The sequence below is a fragment of the Paramormyrops kingsleyae genome, chromosome 17 (genome assembly GCF_048594095.1).
Source record: "Paramormyrops kingsleyae isolate MSU_618 chromosome 17, PKINGS_0.4, whole genome shotgun sequence".
Classification (NCBI taxonomy): Eukaryota; Metazoa; Chordata; class Actinopteri; order Osteoglossiformes; family Mormyridae; genus Paramormyrops; species Paramormyrops kingsleyae.
In genome coordinates, this window is record NC_132813.1 from 6,728,353 (window position 1) to 6,744,793 (window position 16,441).

The window sequence follows — 16,441 nt, forward strand, 5'->3', positions numbered from 1 at the left end:
CATCCTATGTCAGCTCATCCGATTGGGGTTGGGGGGGGGGGTGGTAATGGATTTTATTACAACTGTCTCTCTGCCACTGTAACTGCTTTTTTTTTTTTTTTTGCTTGTCATCCCTGTCTCTGTGTATGAGGCACCGAACAACTGCACAAAGGCTGAGCAAAAATTGAGAGAATGTACCTAAGAGATATGGGAATGTGCGGGACAGAGTGTAATTTTTCTGCGCGACAAACGATTCCACGCGAGAGATGTTGAAAGTGTGTGCAAGTTAAAGGTTTTGTTTTCCGTTCTACCAGGTAATTTGTTTAGTAATTACTGATTCTGATTGGCTGCAGAGGCTTCACACCTGGCTCACTCGTATAGCCCTGGTACATTTCTGCTTCATCAGAAATAAACAGAACCCCTGGTACATACTCTATCAGTTTCTGCTTCATCAGAAATAAACAGAACCCCTGGTACATACTCTATCAGTTTCTGCTTCATCACAAATAAACAGAACCCCTGGTACATACTCTATCAGTTTCTGCTTCATCACAAATAAACAGAACACAGAACACATGCCAACCAGATTTCTGTAGCCTTTGTAATGTGTGTGTGTGTGTGAGAGGATTTTTTGTATTAATAATCATATCACTTTGGGGTCACTTAATGGTCACTTAAATTAAGAATGTTAAAGCAGCAATATGCAATAGTTTGCTACTTTGTGAGGTATGATTTATAAGTGACTACTTTTAGGTATCATCTTCAAATTTATTTAGATCATATCTGATTTATAAGGACCGATAAGCTCACCTGTTATTCTCTCCAGCCACCCAGGCTGTGCACTATGTAGTTCTGTGGTCCTAGTTGAGGTTTGACAGTAGCTGCTGCCAGCCAAGACAACAGATCTTATGCTAGTAAGCTTTTGTCAGTCCTAAGTGTGGTGCTGTTGGTATTGGTTGGTTTTTGCTTGCCTTTAAGATAGTTAGTTAGCTCGCTAGCTTTCCAGCCAAACTCCTGATGTGATTCTCTAGAGTTGAGATTATGAAAGGGAGCGTGAGAATGGGCAACAGAGGAAAGGGACGTAGAGAGGGAACAGTAAGCATGCTTTTCCACTACTTGATTTAATTTATTTGTTCTTTATTATTTATTCTGTATTAATAATTAGTTTTTGCTGGTGTCAGACTGGTTCTCGATTTCTCTCACAGATTTTCAGCATATTTCACGTGGAACTCTCTCTTGCACACAATAATAACTGTCTGTCGCGTACATTGGCTCGCGCACAGTGAGTCGTCACGCAATGCGCGCATTCATTTCCTCTGCCGATTTTCCCTCGGCTTTCGTCAAATTTGGCGCCTTGTATCTGTGCGCTCTACCATGTCCTGGATGTCCTCCCACTGGAACATGCCCAGAGCATCCAGGAGCATCCTAGCCAGATACCCAAATCACTTCAGTCGGCTCCTTTCGATGCGGAGGAGCAGTGACTTCCGAATGTCTGAGCTCCTCACCCTGTCTCTTTGGCTGAGCCCAGACACCCTGCGAATGAATCTCGTTTCTGCCTCTCGTGCAGTGACTGCATTTTTTCGGTCATTACCCAAATCTAGTGACAATAGGTAGGAACGTAGATCGACCAGTAAATCGATAACTTCACCTTTTCACTCAACTCTCTCTTCACCACGACTGAACAGTACTGTGTCCGCATTACTGCCGACACTGCACTGATCTGCCTGTCGGTCTCCTGCTTCGTTCTTCCCTCACTCCTGAACAAGACCCCAGGATGCTTGAATTCCTCCACTTGGCGCAGTAACTCATCCCCAACCTGGAGGGGGCAGTCTACCTGTCTCTGGTTGAGAACCATGACTTGGGTGATCCTTGCATTCCTCCCTTAAAACGTGAATTTTATTGTTTCAGTTAAGCTTGCTTTAAAGAAATGCAGTCTTACTGTAACTTTAGATATGCGTGTAGAGTTTCCTGTTAGAGGATCAGTTTATGCTCAGAAAGCTAACAGAAGTAAGGTTAGCCCTTAATGGGTTTGTGGTTAATACATAAATCTGCTGTAAAAGAGAGCTGATAAGGGGTAAACACAGATAAGGGGTGAACATCATATTATAAACTGTATTATACATCCATTGTAAATCATTCCAGAGAAATAGTCTTGGGAGGGATTTATTAGGTAATAATTTGCTCCGTGGTTTGCCTTGAGCTTGGTATTGAACCTTAGTTCATTATAACCTGGTTGCAGGGGTTTTTTTAAAATGTTTTGAATGTTTCAAATTTATTCTTGTTTGTTTTTTTGTTTTGTTTTGTTATCATTCACAGCTATTTGATACATCCCAGAAGGCTAAGCTGAATGTGTGTCTGCTTATTGGGCTGTTAATTAAGCCACACATGTTTGATGTGTAGTCCTCTGCTTTTGTGACTATAGCGTGGGGGAAATTTTTAAGTGCTGATGTTTAATTACAGCCAGCAACTGAGTCATGTATTTGAATATAAACAGTAGTTTAAAAAAAAAAAAGGAAAAAAAAAGAATCAGGGCTAATAATCATAGTCCGCTTGTTAGCGCCACTGCAATTAGTGCCCAGTGTCCTTGAGTTGGATGGCACTTTCCTGAGTGGGTCGATTGCACCACCCGGTGGCAACATGAAGGAAGTGCAGGACAGCCTGAGGGCAGCACAGCGTCGTGGAATGTGCGGTAAGGTGTGGAGGTTTTTGGGCCAAGGGATCTCGGTGTGTATATCAGTGCCTGTTAGTTCCAGCTGAGGAGTGAGCTGGCGGAGCCCGTCCTTTCGGGAAGGAATTACAGCACCTGTGGGCCTGCTTACATTTGTCCTGTCGTTCCCGTACCTGTCCGACAGCCTTCGGCTGAGCCCCTTAAGGGCCAGCGATCGATCGCTCGGGGAAGGGCAGCGAGGCCTTTAAAGACTAGGTCAGCATGCAGTATTACACGGGGGGGGGGGCATTCAGTGTCATAGACATCGGACAATTATTCTCTTGTTTTTATCTGCCCGCTTGTTGATGCTGAATTCAGCCAGAGTGCCTCTAACACATTATTAATTAGCTGCAGTGTTTACGACGGAAGCGTTTAGCCTTACGGACGCACTTCTCTGGTTGTGCTTCCCTTCCCCACCCCTGTGGTCCTATGGACCATTCCCCTGTAACCTTAGTATTAGCACCTAATGCCCCCTTAAAGGGGTGGGGTGGGGGTCTCGCACATGTTTTCATGCCACAGAACCAAGAGATGTCTCTCTGAATCATGCACAATGGAAAGTACACAATGCAGAAGTGTTTTTTTTTTTTTTTTTAAACTGTATATTATATAAACCATAAAATGCTGCAGTATCCTTCAGTGGACAAGCATAGTTCGGAGGGAGGAACATTCCCTTTGCACACAGGACTGCTGTTAGTGTTGCTTTACACGTAATATAGGTTATTTATATCGATGTGTCTGCACAATATAGCCATCGCCTATATGGGCTACACTCTGCGGAAGGCGGTTGGTGTGTTGGAAGCAGTTACAGATGCATACAGTATCAGAGGCAGTAACAGTCGTACAGTATTTTAAAATGAAAACTCAATTTAAGAAGTTGGTACTACTATTTCATATGCCATTTAGTGTCTGGAAGTTCTGGCAATTTCCGGCAAGGGTTCAGAAGGCGCTGAGGATGGTGGCTGTGAGGAGGATGCTGGCGGTGACGGTATGCAGGTCCAGCGCGCTGAGGACCCGACCTGTGCTGCGCGCGCCGTTGGGCCTGGTCTTCTTGGTGCTGCGGGTACGGACCGTTGTGCTTATCTGCGTGGAGATGGGGCGGGGGGTGCCCGTCGGGGGCACGGGGGTGCCGGCAGCTTCTCGGTCTGCAGGAATTCCACTCCAATCTGGGGCCGAGTCGAGCGGCGCCGATTTGGACAGGTGCCCCGACGTGATGGCCTGCATGGGCGGTCGGCTGGCATCGCGGGCGTCGGCGCTCTGTGGGGGCTCCGTGTACGAGGCGTAGTGCCAGCCGTGGCCCGTGCTGGCCAGGTGGGCCTCGCCGCAGATGTGCCGGGTGGAGCAGGGGCAGCCCAGCACCCGGGCGGAGGTGTGCTCCATCCAGGCCTGGAGGTCGGTCATGTTCTCCTCATCCTCGCAGGCCCAGGGGTTGTCGTAGAGCGTGATGAGTTGTAGGTCGGCCAACTGGGCAAAGGCCTCCTCGCCTACGGCCGAGAAGCGGTTCCCATGTAGGTAGAAGCGGGCCAGCCGTGGCAGGCGGTCCAGTGAGCCGGGCAGGATCTGCATCAGATAGTTGTGCGACAGGTCCACCATCTCCAAGTTGTAGGGCATGTTGGTGGGCACTGTCCAGAACTTGTTGTGGCTCAGGTTGAGCGAGCTCAGGCTGGCCAACGTGTTGTTGATGAAGACCACCCTCTCCAGCTCATTTGCCGACAGGTCCAGTGCCCGCAGGTTCCAGTGGTAGGCCGTGTCGTTCTTGTGCAGCTGCCGTAGACTGTTCCCTGCCGCACGGATGTCCCAGAGGGCACGCGGTAGAGCGCCTGGCAGCCGCGGCAGCTGGTTATGCGAGATGTCCAGGATGCGCAGGTGTGCGAAGTGGCTCAGCCGCCCGTCCAGGTCGCGGAGCCGGTTGTGGGACAGGTTGAGCTCGCGGATGTTGTGCTGAAGCCCTTCAGGCAGGTGGGTCAGGCCGCGGCCGGAGCAGTCCACAGTCCGGTGGCCTCGCGAGCAGGAGCACATGGACGGGCACACAGCCAGCACGCGGACATCTAGGAGGAGCAGCAGCAGGATGCTGGTCGTCCAGGCGAACGGGGACATTGTCGGGGCTCTCCTGTTGAACAAAAATGGGTCTGGGGGCAATCAGGTGGTCTAGAGAACGCGGACTCCTCTCAGCTCAACTCAACTTGGCTAGTACTTATTCATCTCGATACTGTCAAAGTAGGCTAAACCAGAGTTCTACATGGTATACAAGACCCCACCCCCTAGATCAATAACTATATGTCAAGTTCAACATGTAGAATCTCAATTTTGAATGTTTCTGTTGGCGCCCCCTTGTGGCAACTAATGGTGAGATTTAACCCTGAATTTTCTCAGACGTCTACAGTGTTAGAGGTGGCAGGTCCACAGGCAGCAGGGAACACACCGCAGTCCCAGGACTGCTGACGGTTCCTCTTGCAGTTCCTTTCTGAGTCCACATGGCAGTCTGCAGTGTCTCCCAGCTCCCGTCCCGCAGCGGGTGCTGCACAGCCGTGCACATGGCTGTGCTGCATCACTGCATACACCCTCCCCCTCTGTCAAATGCTGCTCCTGTCCTCTCTCGCACGCTCACAGACAGGCACCTGGAATCAGGGACAGGTGGGGCACCGACACCCCCCCCCCCTCCCACCCACTCCCAGTCTGAGGCACACAGCTGGCAACATGGCGCCTCTCAGTCAGTCAGGCAAAGAGCATGCAAATCACAGCGATAAGGCTCCTCGACCGGAACTCTGCGCCACCGGCCCCCCGTCATACATCTGTTACCCTATGTCGCTTTGCGGTACCATCATTAGCTATGTGACATGATTACGGGATTTTTACATATATCTATATTTTTTGAGCCTGTCCCCCTTTGGCAAGGAAGCGGGACTCGGGCGATCTGCGTCCGGCATGTTTGTGTCCCCCCCCCCCCCCCCCCCCCGTCGAAACGACCATCGAGGCTCCCGCTGGCCAAATTCAGGGATGAAATCGGCTGAACGAACGGAAGAATTCATGCCGGACGACAGAGGGGTGGGGGCCTGGGAGTAGGGGGAACCTTGCGGTTTTCCGCCGCGGTGGGGAATCACCCCTGGTGCAGTGTTCCGGGCAGCCGTGCCAGGGACTCGACCACGCCGGCACTCTGAATGGGAGCGTGTGTTGAGCTGGGTGTGCCTCTGTGTGTCTTTCCATCCATGTTGTAAATAACTCACCTTATAATCTTCATGGCTGTGCAGTCATCGCTTTCCCCTTCCTCTGGCTCGCTTGCTCTCTCTCTCCCCCTCTCCTTCCCTCTTGCTCGCTCTCTCGCTCGCTCTCTCGCTCTCTTTTGCTTTCTGGAGCAGCAATAGTGGATCTTTGCAGAGTGAACAATCAGTGTGTTCTTTTTTTTCCCCTCTTCCTCTTTCTCGCGTTCCTTCTTTCTTTCTTTCCCTCAGTATTCCTTTCTTGGCACTGGGTTCCCCTCAGTATTCCTTTCCTGGCATGGGGTCTCCTGTTTCCTCCGGTAGTGTTTGGGGGTGACAGGAGGAGGAGGAGGAGGAGGAGGAGGAGGAGGGGGGGGGAAGTGGGGTCTCTCTCACGGACTGCGTCTCTCTCTCACTCTCTCTCTCACTCTCTCTCTCACCCCTTGCCTGGCGGCTGCTGGCCCCCTGTCATGGCCGCCCTGCGTCTCCCCCGCCGATGCCGGCTTCTGCCTCTGCAGGCTCCTCAGTGCTCCTCTCACAGCGTTTCTGTGGGTAGTTGCGGAGCAAGCGAGCGAGGGAGTGAGAGAGAGACTGATGGAGGGACGCAGCATAGGGACGGCCTCTTCTGCTGCTGGGGAGGGTAGGGGTGAGGTTGTTGGGGGGGGGGGGGGGCTGCTGACTCAAATCTTTTATGATCTGGATCTGCTCACTCAACGAATCTCTCTCTCACACACACACACACACACACTCCCATGATGCTTCTGTAATTTGTAAAATACACACAAAGACACTGGGGTCTGAGAGACAGAGGGATGACTAACACCGGGGGGGGGGGGACTACGGACTCTGAGCTGGTCTCCCCCACCCCCACCACCAAGTCGCAAGCATATGACTCCTAGAGGTAGGTGTCGGCATTTCGGGGAACGTCCTGCTGCACTGTGTGACGGATCCGTTCGGAAACAGGGCCTTCTTGTGCAGGCAGCGGCCGCCTGTCGTGCCTTTGACGTGGGCTATCGATCTCCGCCTCTCCACACACGTTGCTCGGGGTCGCAGGACAAACAGCTGTGCAATAGTGAGGCTGCCTGTTTTTTTTCTCTTTTTTTCTTTTTTTGAGGGTATCGAATTGAGGATTCCCCCTCGTGCCCAATGGCTTATTATAGACTGCATAATATGAGCGGATAATTTATAATTAAGCTCTGTGCTTAATTATAAATTATCTATGCTTTTATTAAAATAATTTGTTTTACTCGACCACCATCTCAGGAACTTAATGGCGGCTTATCGGTCTGTTCACACCCTCTCTGTGACTTGCATCATCTGCATGGCGGCCAGTCGCACGACTGTCATGGCTGACAGTCCCAATGTGTCAGCCACCTGTGATTGAAGAAGGTAAGACAGAGACTGGGAGCGGCGACTGTTTCACTTTCGACCAAAATGAAGACCTGAAGAACCTCAGCTACCTCTGCTTCTGCATTCGCGTTTCACTTGGAAGTCGCCCTTGTGGGTGCGCGGCCCAGCCGGTTAGACCCTTGCGCCAGTGATCAGAAGGTCAGCGGTTTGGGTCTCGGCAGAGTAGAGTCACATGTCCGTCGGGGCCTTGAGAATGGCCCTTAACACCCCCTCCCTGAAATTGTCCAGGGGTGGCAGACAAATAGCTAACCCTGTGCTCGGACCCCAGGCGTCAGTCACAAATGTGCATAAGTGTATCTGTACCAAAGAAGCATGCTGGTCAATCTGTACTCGTACTTATGCAGATGGCAGATGAAGCATCATTTCATTTCATATGTGAGCCACACCGCTTGAAGATGGATGGAGATGCCATGTGGTTTTATACTGTAGGGAACTTACTAAATCTCTCTGAGATTTAGTAAGTCTAAGGATCAGTTCCTCTTTTCAATTGTGCAAATTGAGGACCCTTAGAACTATAAAAATGTCGGTGGGTGCCGGTTTGCAGTGATAGCCCCGGATGGTGTGATTGGCACGCAGATATGCCGGATGATGCCGGGCCATGCAGCCGGGCCAGGACCTGGTTAGACAGAGGTCCTCTGGAGCGATCAGGAAGGAATGATTACGAAGGACGTCGCCGGCATGTGGAGACTCTGTGCTGGGCGCGTTTTGTTTCAACCAACCGGCTGATTACTCTGTGACTCTTTAAACTCAACTGCTTGGTTGAAACAAAACCTTGGCCTGGATCTGAATTTCTGGATCTGAAATCTCCACCTCTGGTTTAAACGAAGTGTTCAGTCCCTATTTACAGGTGCCACTCTTCTCTTTTTTTGTTTTGCTCGTCCCCCGTTCAGCCCCCCCCTCACCCCCCACAGATTCATGCCGCCTCAGATTTAGTGGAGGGCTGGGCTCGTGGGAGGGGTTGTTCACCACTGGTCACCCTGATTGCATTGGGCTGTGGTGATTTTTGAGGAGAAGTGCTTGGCTGATATGCAGTTTAATAAAAATAATAATAATTCGGTCGGGGGGGGGGGGGGGGTCACAGATACTACAGACTGTTGGATTCAGGACCATGTGAGCATTTTGATATCATTTTTAAAAAATTCATATTTATTTGTTTGCAGAAGCTTATTTTACAATGTATAGCATACAGAGGCACCGCTGGAGGATTCGGTTTTTAATAACCACCCCTTACGTTTGCGAAGGCAGTAGCTGGCGTAAGTGTTGTCTGTGCTCTAGCAACCTTGATAGTCTGTTCTCCTTTTTGCAGCGAGCTGCCATGGGCTTTTCCTGTCCCGGCTCGAAGTGACATAGACGCGGTTCTCTTTCGGCCGTGGTTTTCCCCCGCGGTGACTGCCAGATCTTCGCACTGCAGCGCTGCAGTGACTGGGGCTGCATCGATCTCCGGCCCCTGGCCCCCGCTGTCCCTGTGCTCTGCGATCACTAGATACGTGTTCCCTCCGGGCCTGCAAGGCTCCCCCTGCTCACTTCACAAATAAGCCTGCACCCGCCCTCGTCATACATCCCGTATGCTGATTGGCTCACAAAAGCAGCGCCCCAGCCACCCTGGATTAATGTGTGAATTGCTGTAGTTTCCCAAAGAGAGAGAGGTTCCACCTGCCAGAGCGCCAACTCCCCCCCACCACCACCACCACCACCACCACCAGTGTTGACCTAGATGTCCCTCCCCAGTCATCCCTTTTTCCCAATGTACGGCAAAGCTGTATATAAAGAATAAGCAGTCGGAAGTCATGTGTTTACTGAATAACCCCAAGGCTTAAGGCGAATGCTTTACTATGGCTGGGCTGCTTGCAACGATCTGCGTCACTCTGTAGAGGGCGGTAGAGGGGGCGGAGGTGGGACAATTGGGCCATCTGATGGTGGAGGTGGAAGAGCCTCCTGTTCTGGTGGGGGTTCGAGGTCGACCTCCACTAGAGGTGCAGGAGGGTCAGGTTGGGTCTCTGTTTTTGGTGGAGTGGGCATTGCGTCATCTTCAATAGGATCTTGTCCAAGGTTGTCTTCCCCCTTGGTCGAGGTATCCGGTGACGGGCTTTCAGGATCTGGCGTGGGCGTGGCCTCGAAAGGCTGTGCTTCTTCGCTAAAGACACTGCCGTTGCTGGGTGGGGACACGTCGTCCTGAGGCCTGCTGAAGGTGCTTCCCTGCACCAGTCCTTCCATGGGCACCTGTTCCTCCTCATCCTTGAGGAGAGACTCGCGTTTGGATGAGAGTCCGGATAGGAAGTTGGGCACCGAGATTCGCTTGTGTGGCTGCCTCTTGCCGCCATCATCGTCCTCGCCTAAAGGAATGTTAGACTGGATCTCACCATCCAGGAAGGGTGTGGGGCCGGCCCATGTGGTGTTGTACTTGTTCCTCTCCTGCCGGCGCTTCTTCCGCAACATGATGAACACGATTGCCCCAATCATGATTATTATTGCCCCTCCTATGATAGCACCCACTGTAGTGCCTGCACCACTAACGTTGTTTTCTTGAGTCGTACTGGATATTTCTTTAGTAGTCACAGTGCTGGTCGAGGATACAGTCGTTGCAGTTAGTTTGGTGGTAGTTAAAGCGTTGTCCGTAGTAGTTGTACGCGTGGAAAAGGTGGTACGGCTTGGAGTTGACTTGACTGGAGTTTTATTGGTAACGGTGGTCTTGTCCCTTAATAAGGATGTTGTTGATTGGCTAAATGGACTTGATTTCTGATCTGATGTGGCACCAATTTTCGCTGTCGTCGCTCTCGTGCTGGTCGTGGTCATTCCGATAGTCTCCGTCAGAGTGACTTTTTTTCCCGAGGTAGTTGGCAGAGCCGATGTCTGACGGGGTCTTTGTGCGGTTGTTGTCAAAGTGGTTGCGTGGCCTGAGTCAAGACCAGCAGAATCCCGTTGTGGTCTGTGACTGGTTTTATGTTCTGTGGTAGATGAATGAGCAGCCTCCGCAGGTTCTGTTGATGGTTTACTGGACTGCAGCGAGGTGTCTCGCCGGGTTCTCGTGTTAGAGGCTACCATAGGAGAGGAGAGGGCATCTGGAACTTTGCTCTGAGTGTAGCTCGGTGTCGAAAATGCCAGTGCTGGACCCCCCACTGAAGTCAGCTCGGTTCCTGCGGCCGTGCGTTCCGCAGCGGACCGCCCCGCTTCTTCATTTCCTCTGGTCTCTAGGTTGGCATTACTTGTTTGTTTGGTCGCAGCCTCTGTGGTGAGGAGTGGGTGACCATCTGCCGACGGCGTCCAGAGAGCCACCAGCAACCAGAAGGTGATCATGCTGACGGGCCTTATCTTCAACTTCAGCGTGTCAACCAATCTGATTCATGAAAAACAAGATGGAGAGAGGTTGTTTCTGTCCGACATTTTTCGTGAAATGCCGGGCACGAGGGCTTCACAACAGCCAGCTTCTCTGTTTTGTCATCGGAAGTCGCAAGTTAGAGTTTCGACAGTAAGTGTTGCGCAACAGACTTAATGATTACCAGTGGCTCAGGAATAATATCAATGATTGATTTTGAGTTATTCTAAAAAAAAAAAACCACTTCCTGGGTGTGCAGTTTTTTTAGATTAATTTTGTGTTCTTCCTGGTTTCCTTAATTTGAATGTCAGACTAGTAAGTATACATGTGTGACCAAAGCAGTCAAACTGGGGTGTGACATGGTAATAGTTTTTTTCATTACCTAGTAGAAGGGGAACATAATGGATTTTTATTTATTTTTTTTAAAGTCAGTTAAAATACACGTTCAGGTGCCATTGCATAAATTGCGGCGTTCCTAATCACTAATTTGGAAGCCACGTTACGAATTCGGAAACGCACACGGCTGCCATGACATTTGGGAAATAGCAAGGTGTTTGTCATCACTGTGGGCGTGTATAAAATCCTCCCGTAATGGGGGCTTTTTCTGATCTAAGGCGTCGAGGGAAGGTTCCGGTTTGCAGAAACTTTACCCCCCCCGTGAGCTCTCAACCTCAAAGGATAAACCCGACTCTGGTCAAAAAGTTAACTGTCTGTGCCGCAGGTGTACGCTGAATTGCTAGCTTGGCCTCCTGTAACACGTTCTTCCTCGGGCAGGAGACGGACACAGACATCACTGACATTTCAAATGAGCGCAATAAGTCTCTCTGCGTGGAAGAGAAAAGCCTCTGACTTACCTCAGCAGATGCCCAGGTCACCATCGGGACATTTCTTCTGCTAATAAATGGTCCGTAACGGAACAGGGCTAGCGTTCTAACCCTGGTGTTCTCCGCAGTTGCTACTTAGGGGTGAGGCATGAGTGCGGTAAAATACGGAACCTGTTGCAGTTACTCCGGAGGCAGGAAGTGAGAGACTGAAGCAGCGCTGATGATTTGAGCCTCTCTTATCAGTATGATTAGTAACGGCAGCCTGGTGTTTGTGAAACATCTCCTTTTGTATTCTGAGGAGTGTGGAAATGCTGCCTTGAGTGCAGAACGCCTTAAACGATGCTGGCTGCCGCAATTTGACCGAATGGCATGTTGCAATAAGGTTGATGGGAGGAAAGTGCGCAGTGGTTACAAGGTCTGAGCTCGTTCTAGTCCCAGACGTCTTTGTTGGTCACTTGTAGCAGAGAAGTGTGGCTTGCTTTCGTGCATGGTAGGAAATGCGCCACAGTCGCGGCGGGGGGGGCTTGGGGGGGGCATTGCAGTAAACGCTTCCTATGGCACCTGAAGTGATCAAAATAAATGGAATGAAAGTTTTGCTTTTGCGTAATTATGGGGAGTTTGGTTTGTCGTCTTGTCTGTTGTGGGCACTTAGCAGGATTAAACCGTCCCCAAATGCATGCAACTCTCCACTCGGTACCGCTTTTGGATTTGCAGTAACCCAGACACACATTTGCGGTTTCCGTTACTCGTCAGATGGCCATGAGCAATTAAGCAGGAATATTTTTGGAGCTTGCTGAAAGATCACAGAAACTCACAGAAGACACGTAAGCGAAAAACAATACTGAAAGTGATTTGGATCACATAAAATCACAATATATAAATATTAGTAAACATAACATTTGTTGTTGTGCATGCATACTATGTCTTTAATACTAAAAGTATTGCCATGCATCTTTGTCTCAGCAACCAGCCTCACTCACATTTTAATTGTGTTTTTGGCTGTGGAAACGTTTCTATGCTGTGAATTTTGCATTTTTCATGTCAGACTAGTTAGTATACATGTGTGACTGAAGCACGTGAGTCCAAAACCTAGTGCTCCCAGTGCGTACAGTAGTAATTTTGTAGATACAGGCCCATAATTTAGATGTTTTGTATATTATATAAAATACAGAGTAATTTGACTGTGTACAGTACTGGTTTAGTAATTGGTTATTGGCTTTTATGTTGTCGCTCATGCTAGCAGCCTGTTATGGCTTGACGTTATGGGTCAAGTATTATTTGCGAATTTTCATATTCGCGGGGTCTTCTGCCCCAAACCCTACGAATGTGAAGAGGTTCCTGTGTAGACATGGGCTACTGAGGGAGGGGGGCTTATCTGCCCATCTTCAGGTGGAGGAGTCTTGGATATGAAGATGATTTGTGTGCAGGAAAAACTGGATTATTGATGATGTTGGAGCCGGCCTGATCGACACACACGGAGCTGCAGGGCAGGTCTTGTGTTCCAACCAGGTCTGGCTCATCGCTCAAAGCCGCGGGCTGGCAAATCCGTAAGGCCCGGACCGCCTGGCCACCACGAGAGGGCCGCACCGTGGACGATGGGATTCACAGGTTTGGGTGGAAGGCTTGTATATTTAAAAGGTAATTTAGAGAGAGGCACAGGAGCATTCCGTCGGCCCCCACCAGGAACCACGGGGGTTTGTGGGTGCTCTCGTCGGCTGTTCTGCGCATCGCCCATTTCCAGCCGGAACATAAGAGGCGGAAGCATTTGCTGGATTTTCGTTCCAAACAAGATCGTTTATTAGTTTTTAAATCAGCAGGTCTTGGCAGATTACAAGGGGTTAAGAAGTGAAAGTCGTACCGTAAGCATGCCGGCAAATCTGTTAATCCAGCCTTAATCTAAGTCTTAGTCGCTCATTAGAGCCGATTTACTGTTTGTTCGTCGCACACCAATACATCTTTCTTTGCGAAGAGTACAGTTCTCATACCATTTTTTATATAAACAATTAAATAAGCGTTCAGCAAAAGCATAACATATACATATAAATCAAATATAAATCAAAAGTAACACACCATGTTATGAAATCCAATTCTATATAACTTTGCATCTGCAGTACACATCTATGCAGTACACATCTATACTTCAGTGCTTCCCAAGCTAGTCCATGTTTTTGCTCCCTCCCAGGTCCCAGTAGGGAAATGTGAACTGTCTGCTGGGGATCTCGGAGGGAGCAAAAACATGGACCGACTATGGGGTCCCTGAGGACCGGATTGAGGAACACTGCTCTTGTGTGAATAATGAGTAACAGCTTAAGCTTTTCACAGCAGGCAGATTACCGGATGTGGGGATAAGTGTCCTTCCCCTTTTATCTTTTCTCTAGTTTCACCTACAGGGGGCGCACACAGAAGAGGGCGTCTTGAATGCAGCATACTTGCTGCACTTTGCTAGATGGTGTCAGGCTGTTGGTGTATCCCACAGGTCCTACACGACCAGGAGAACATCTGTTACATCATCAGCGGGCTCTGCCACATCAGCGGGCTCTGCCACATCAGCGGGGGGCTCTGCCACATCAGCGGGGGGCTCTGGAAGCAAGGCCTCAGCCTGCCCAGGACTCTGGGCATCCCCGTTAGCAGGATCCACCTCAGTGGCGGTGGCGCCCTCCGCTTTATGCGCCTCTTCGGCGTTCCCTTCCCGCACGGTTTTGTCCGGCATGGTGTAGATCGTAGACAGCTCCACTGCCTGGTCAGCCGGCAACCCGGCATCCCCGACGACATACCGGTCCTCCGTCACATCCGTCGGGATCTCGTTTCTGGTGATAGCCCAGTAGGACAGGCGGCGCCTAAGGCTGCAGATGCAGCAGGCCAGCACCATGTTGGAGACCAGCAGGCCAAATAATAAAACCGCAACCCCCCCCATCAGTGTAACCTTCTTATCCATCCAGCAAATTAAACTGTCATCTGTACAAGTTGTAGGTTTTTCTGTGTGGTTCATTGAATTCTCTTTCTTCTGTGACATGTTGGATTGAGTAGTAGGTTGGGATGTCGATGAGTTTGTGGTTTCCACAGTGGTGCTGCTGTTGTCGGGCTGCTTTGCGCTGCTCTTGTTGTCCTCCAAGGTCTCTACGTCCTCTGTAAAGTCCAATGGCGCAGCCATCAGCGCTATGAAGCCGACTGCAAGGTAGAACTTGGACGAGCCCATTGCTCTGCTGTGAAGAAAAGGAGAAAGGTAGTCGTCTTCTGCATGCAAATGATCATCATTAAAAGATCACCAGCCATAGAGGAAGTGCACAAGGACTAAAAATGTCCCTCGCATGAGCTCATCTCTTGGGGGAAGGGGTTGCAACGGGCAGTCGCCTCGGTACGATAAGTTTGTCGATTTGTCATGCGATTTATACCACCTGCATGAGTACAAATGACCTGCGATCTTTACAGTGTCATTTCTCCACAAAGATTCCCTGAACTAGAGAGACTTCGTGTTGGGATTAAAGCATGCTGGCCTCTTGCTGGCTTTTGCATCTTAGTGTCTGGTTCTCTGAGGTGTCAATTGCGTGCTTGAATTAAACTAAAAACCCCATGTGGTTTGAACGGTGGCACGCATTGACGCGACAGATGAATTGGGTAGTGACACAACTGTGAAATGACTCTGGTCTGATCAGGGCAGTGTAGTTCATAATCGCATTTGTAAGATGATTGTGAAGATAAAATTATTCGGGCTGTAAAACTACATCTAAAGCATTATAAGTAAAAATATCATTTCTACCAATAAAGTAAAATTGAGGCAGCAAACATAATAATTTCATATCTGAACAAATAAGTAATTGTCAGGTTTTTTTTTTTTTATTATAAGTAATTTCAAATAGTAACAAAATCAAATGTTGCAGCATCCATGCTCTAGTAGGTACACCAGTGTTGGTCCTCAGAGGTCGCTGAGGGACCTTCCTGTCTGGGAGTCTCGCAAAGGGTCACTCACCTGCAGGGTGACCTGGGAATGCGGTTTCTCTGGCCGGTCTGGTCGCGGTCGAGTCCGGTGGGCCGGGAGGTATGGCTGCCTGGACTCTGGCGTGTGACAGCTGTGCTCTGAAGGTAAGCGGAGTATGAGGCACACGGATGGCAAGACTGCCGCTTGAGTCGTCAGGCGTGGCCAACAGGCTTCCTGTTCCCCCCCTAACGCCTGCGCTGGTTTTATTTGGGGGTGCTGTAATTCCTGCCACACATACGTCTGTCGCACATCGTGTTAACAGAATATGTTCCGTCTTTTGACAGAAAAAATTGAAAGCCGTTCGTCTTCTTGACAGATTATAACACTGAGGGTGATGTACTGTAACTTTAAGAAATTCATACCCCTGTCCAGTGGCGATTGTGCGTATCAATTGGCTATTTTCTAGGTTTGTTTTTGGTCTCACATGCATGACCTCTGTCTTATTCTGGTACATTTGCTTATTGATTGACTATAAGCACCGGTATCTTGGAAGTTGTGCAGAAGAGCTGGGCAAAGAGTTGGACATTGTGGAGCAAAAATCGAGCAGAGATTTTTGTAGCTCAGTTATTACATTAATGAATTTAATTTTTAACTAATGAATTATAAACATGTCGTGGGTTATGTAAACGAAATATTAATGAAATGCTGTGTTCCATTTTGAACCAATACGGGACGTGATTTGTCCTGTATTTCCAGACTGCCTGATTGATCCCCTCGATAACTAACAAAATGACTTTTTCCATCCTCCATGGTTTGGGCGGGAGAGGGTGTAGTTCCATTTGAAATTATGTGTTACAGGACAATATATGTTCCGCTGTTACTGTCGGGGGATAAAAAAAACTCATCTGCTTCCTGTGGTTTTGACATGAAAAGTGACCACACGGTCACTTGTTCATCTTTTCCTATATGCCCTTATAAATGCATAATCTATAAGCTTGTTCTCTATATTGATTATTTAGAAATGAAAATGAATGAAAATGCTATTAAATAAAGTCTTATTTAAAAGTGAAAATTCAAAATGACAGGTAGTAATAGATT

The 16,441-nt window shown here is 49.2% G+C and overlaps 4 protein-coding genes across 11 annotated transcripts in view; 1 reads left to right on the plus strand and 3 right to left on the minus strand.

The window, feature by feature from the left end:
• nf1a (neurofibromin 1a) overlaps nucleotides 1–16,441 on the plus strand; it is a 71,300-nt gene that overhangs the window by 39,296 nt on the left and 15,563 nt on the right. The window lies entirely within an intron of this gene.
• Nucleotides 645–6,509, minus strand: omgb (oligodendrocyte myelin glycoprotein b). 2 transcript variants are annotated; one of them, XM_072701379.1, is made up of 2 exons: nucleotides 5,106–5,639; nucleotides 645–4,793 (listed from the first exon to the last, which is right to left on the minus strand). In XM_072701379.1, exon 2 carries the CDS (start codon nucleotides 4,778–4,780, stop codon nucleotides 3,623–3,625), a length of 1,158 nt encoding a protein of 385 aa, XP_072557480.1. In that variant the 5' UTR covers nucleotides 4,781–4,793; nucleotides 5,106–5,639; the 3' UTR covers nucleotides 645–3,622. The 2 variants fall into 2 exon arrangements, with proteins under 2 accessions (XP_072557480.1, XP_023657354.1); XM_023801586.2 differs by lacking the exon at nucleotides 5,106–5,639 and adding an exon at nucleotides 5,908–6,509 and having other exon boundaries at nucleotides 2,965–4,793.
• Nucleotides 8,416–11,850, minus strand: LOC111838522 (uncharacterized). The gene is made up of 2 exons (XM_023801585.2): nucleotides 11,458–11,850; nucleotides 8,416–10,624 (listed from the first exon to the last, which is right to left on the minus strand). Exon 2 carries the CDS (start codon nucleotides 10,582–10,584, stop codon nucleotides 9,151–9,153), a length of 1,434 nt encoding a protein of 477 aa, XP_023657353.2. The 5' UTR covers nucleotides 10,585–10,624; nucleotides 11,458–11,850; the 3' UTR covers nucleotides 8,416–9,150.
• LOC140579055 (uncharacterized) lies at nucleotides 13,201–15,603 on the minus strand. Of its 2 annotated transcripts, none has more exons than XM_072701381.1 (2): nucleotides 15,395–15,603; nucleotides 13,201–14,627 (listed from the first exon to the last, which is right to left on the minus strand). In XM_072701381.1, exon 2 carries the CDS (start codon nucleotides 14,621–14,623, stop codon nucleotides 13,907–13,909), a length of 717 nt encoding a protein of 238 aa, XP_072557482.1. In that variant the 5' UTR covers nucleotides 14,624–14,627; nucleotides 15,395–15,603; the 3' UTR covers nucleotides 13,201–13,906. The 2 variants fall into 2 exon arrangements, with proteins under 2 accessions (XP_072557482.1, XP_072557481.1); XM_072701380.1 differs by having other exon boundaries at nucleotides 13,201–14,630; nucleotides 15,395–15,599.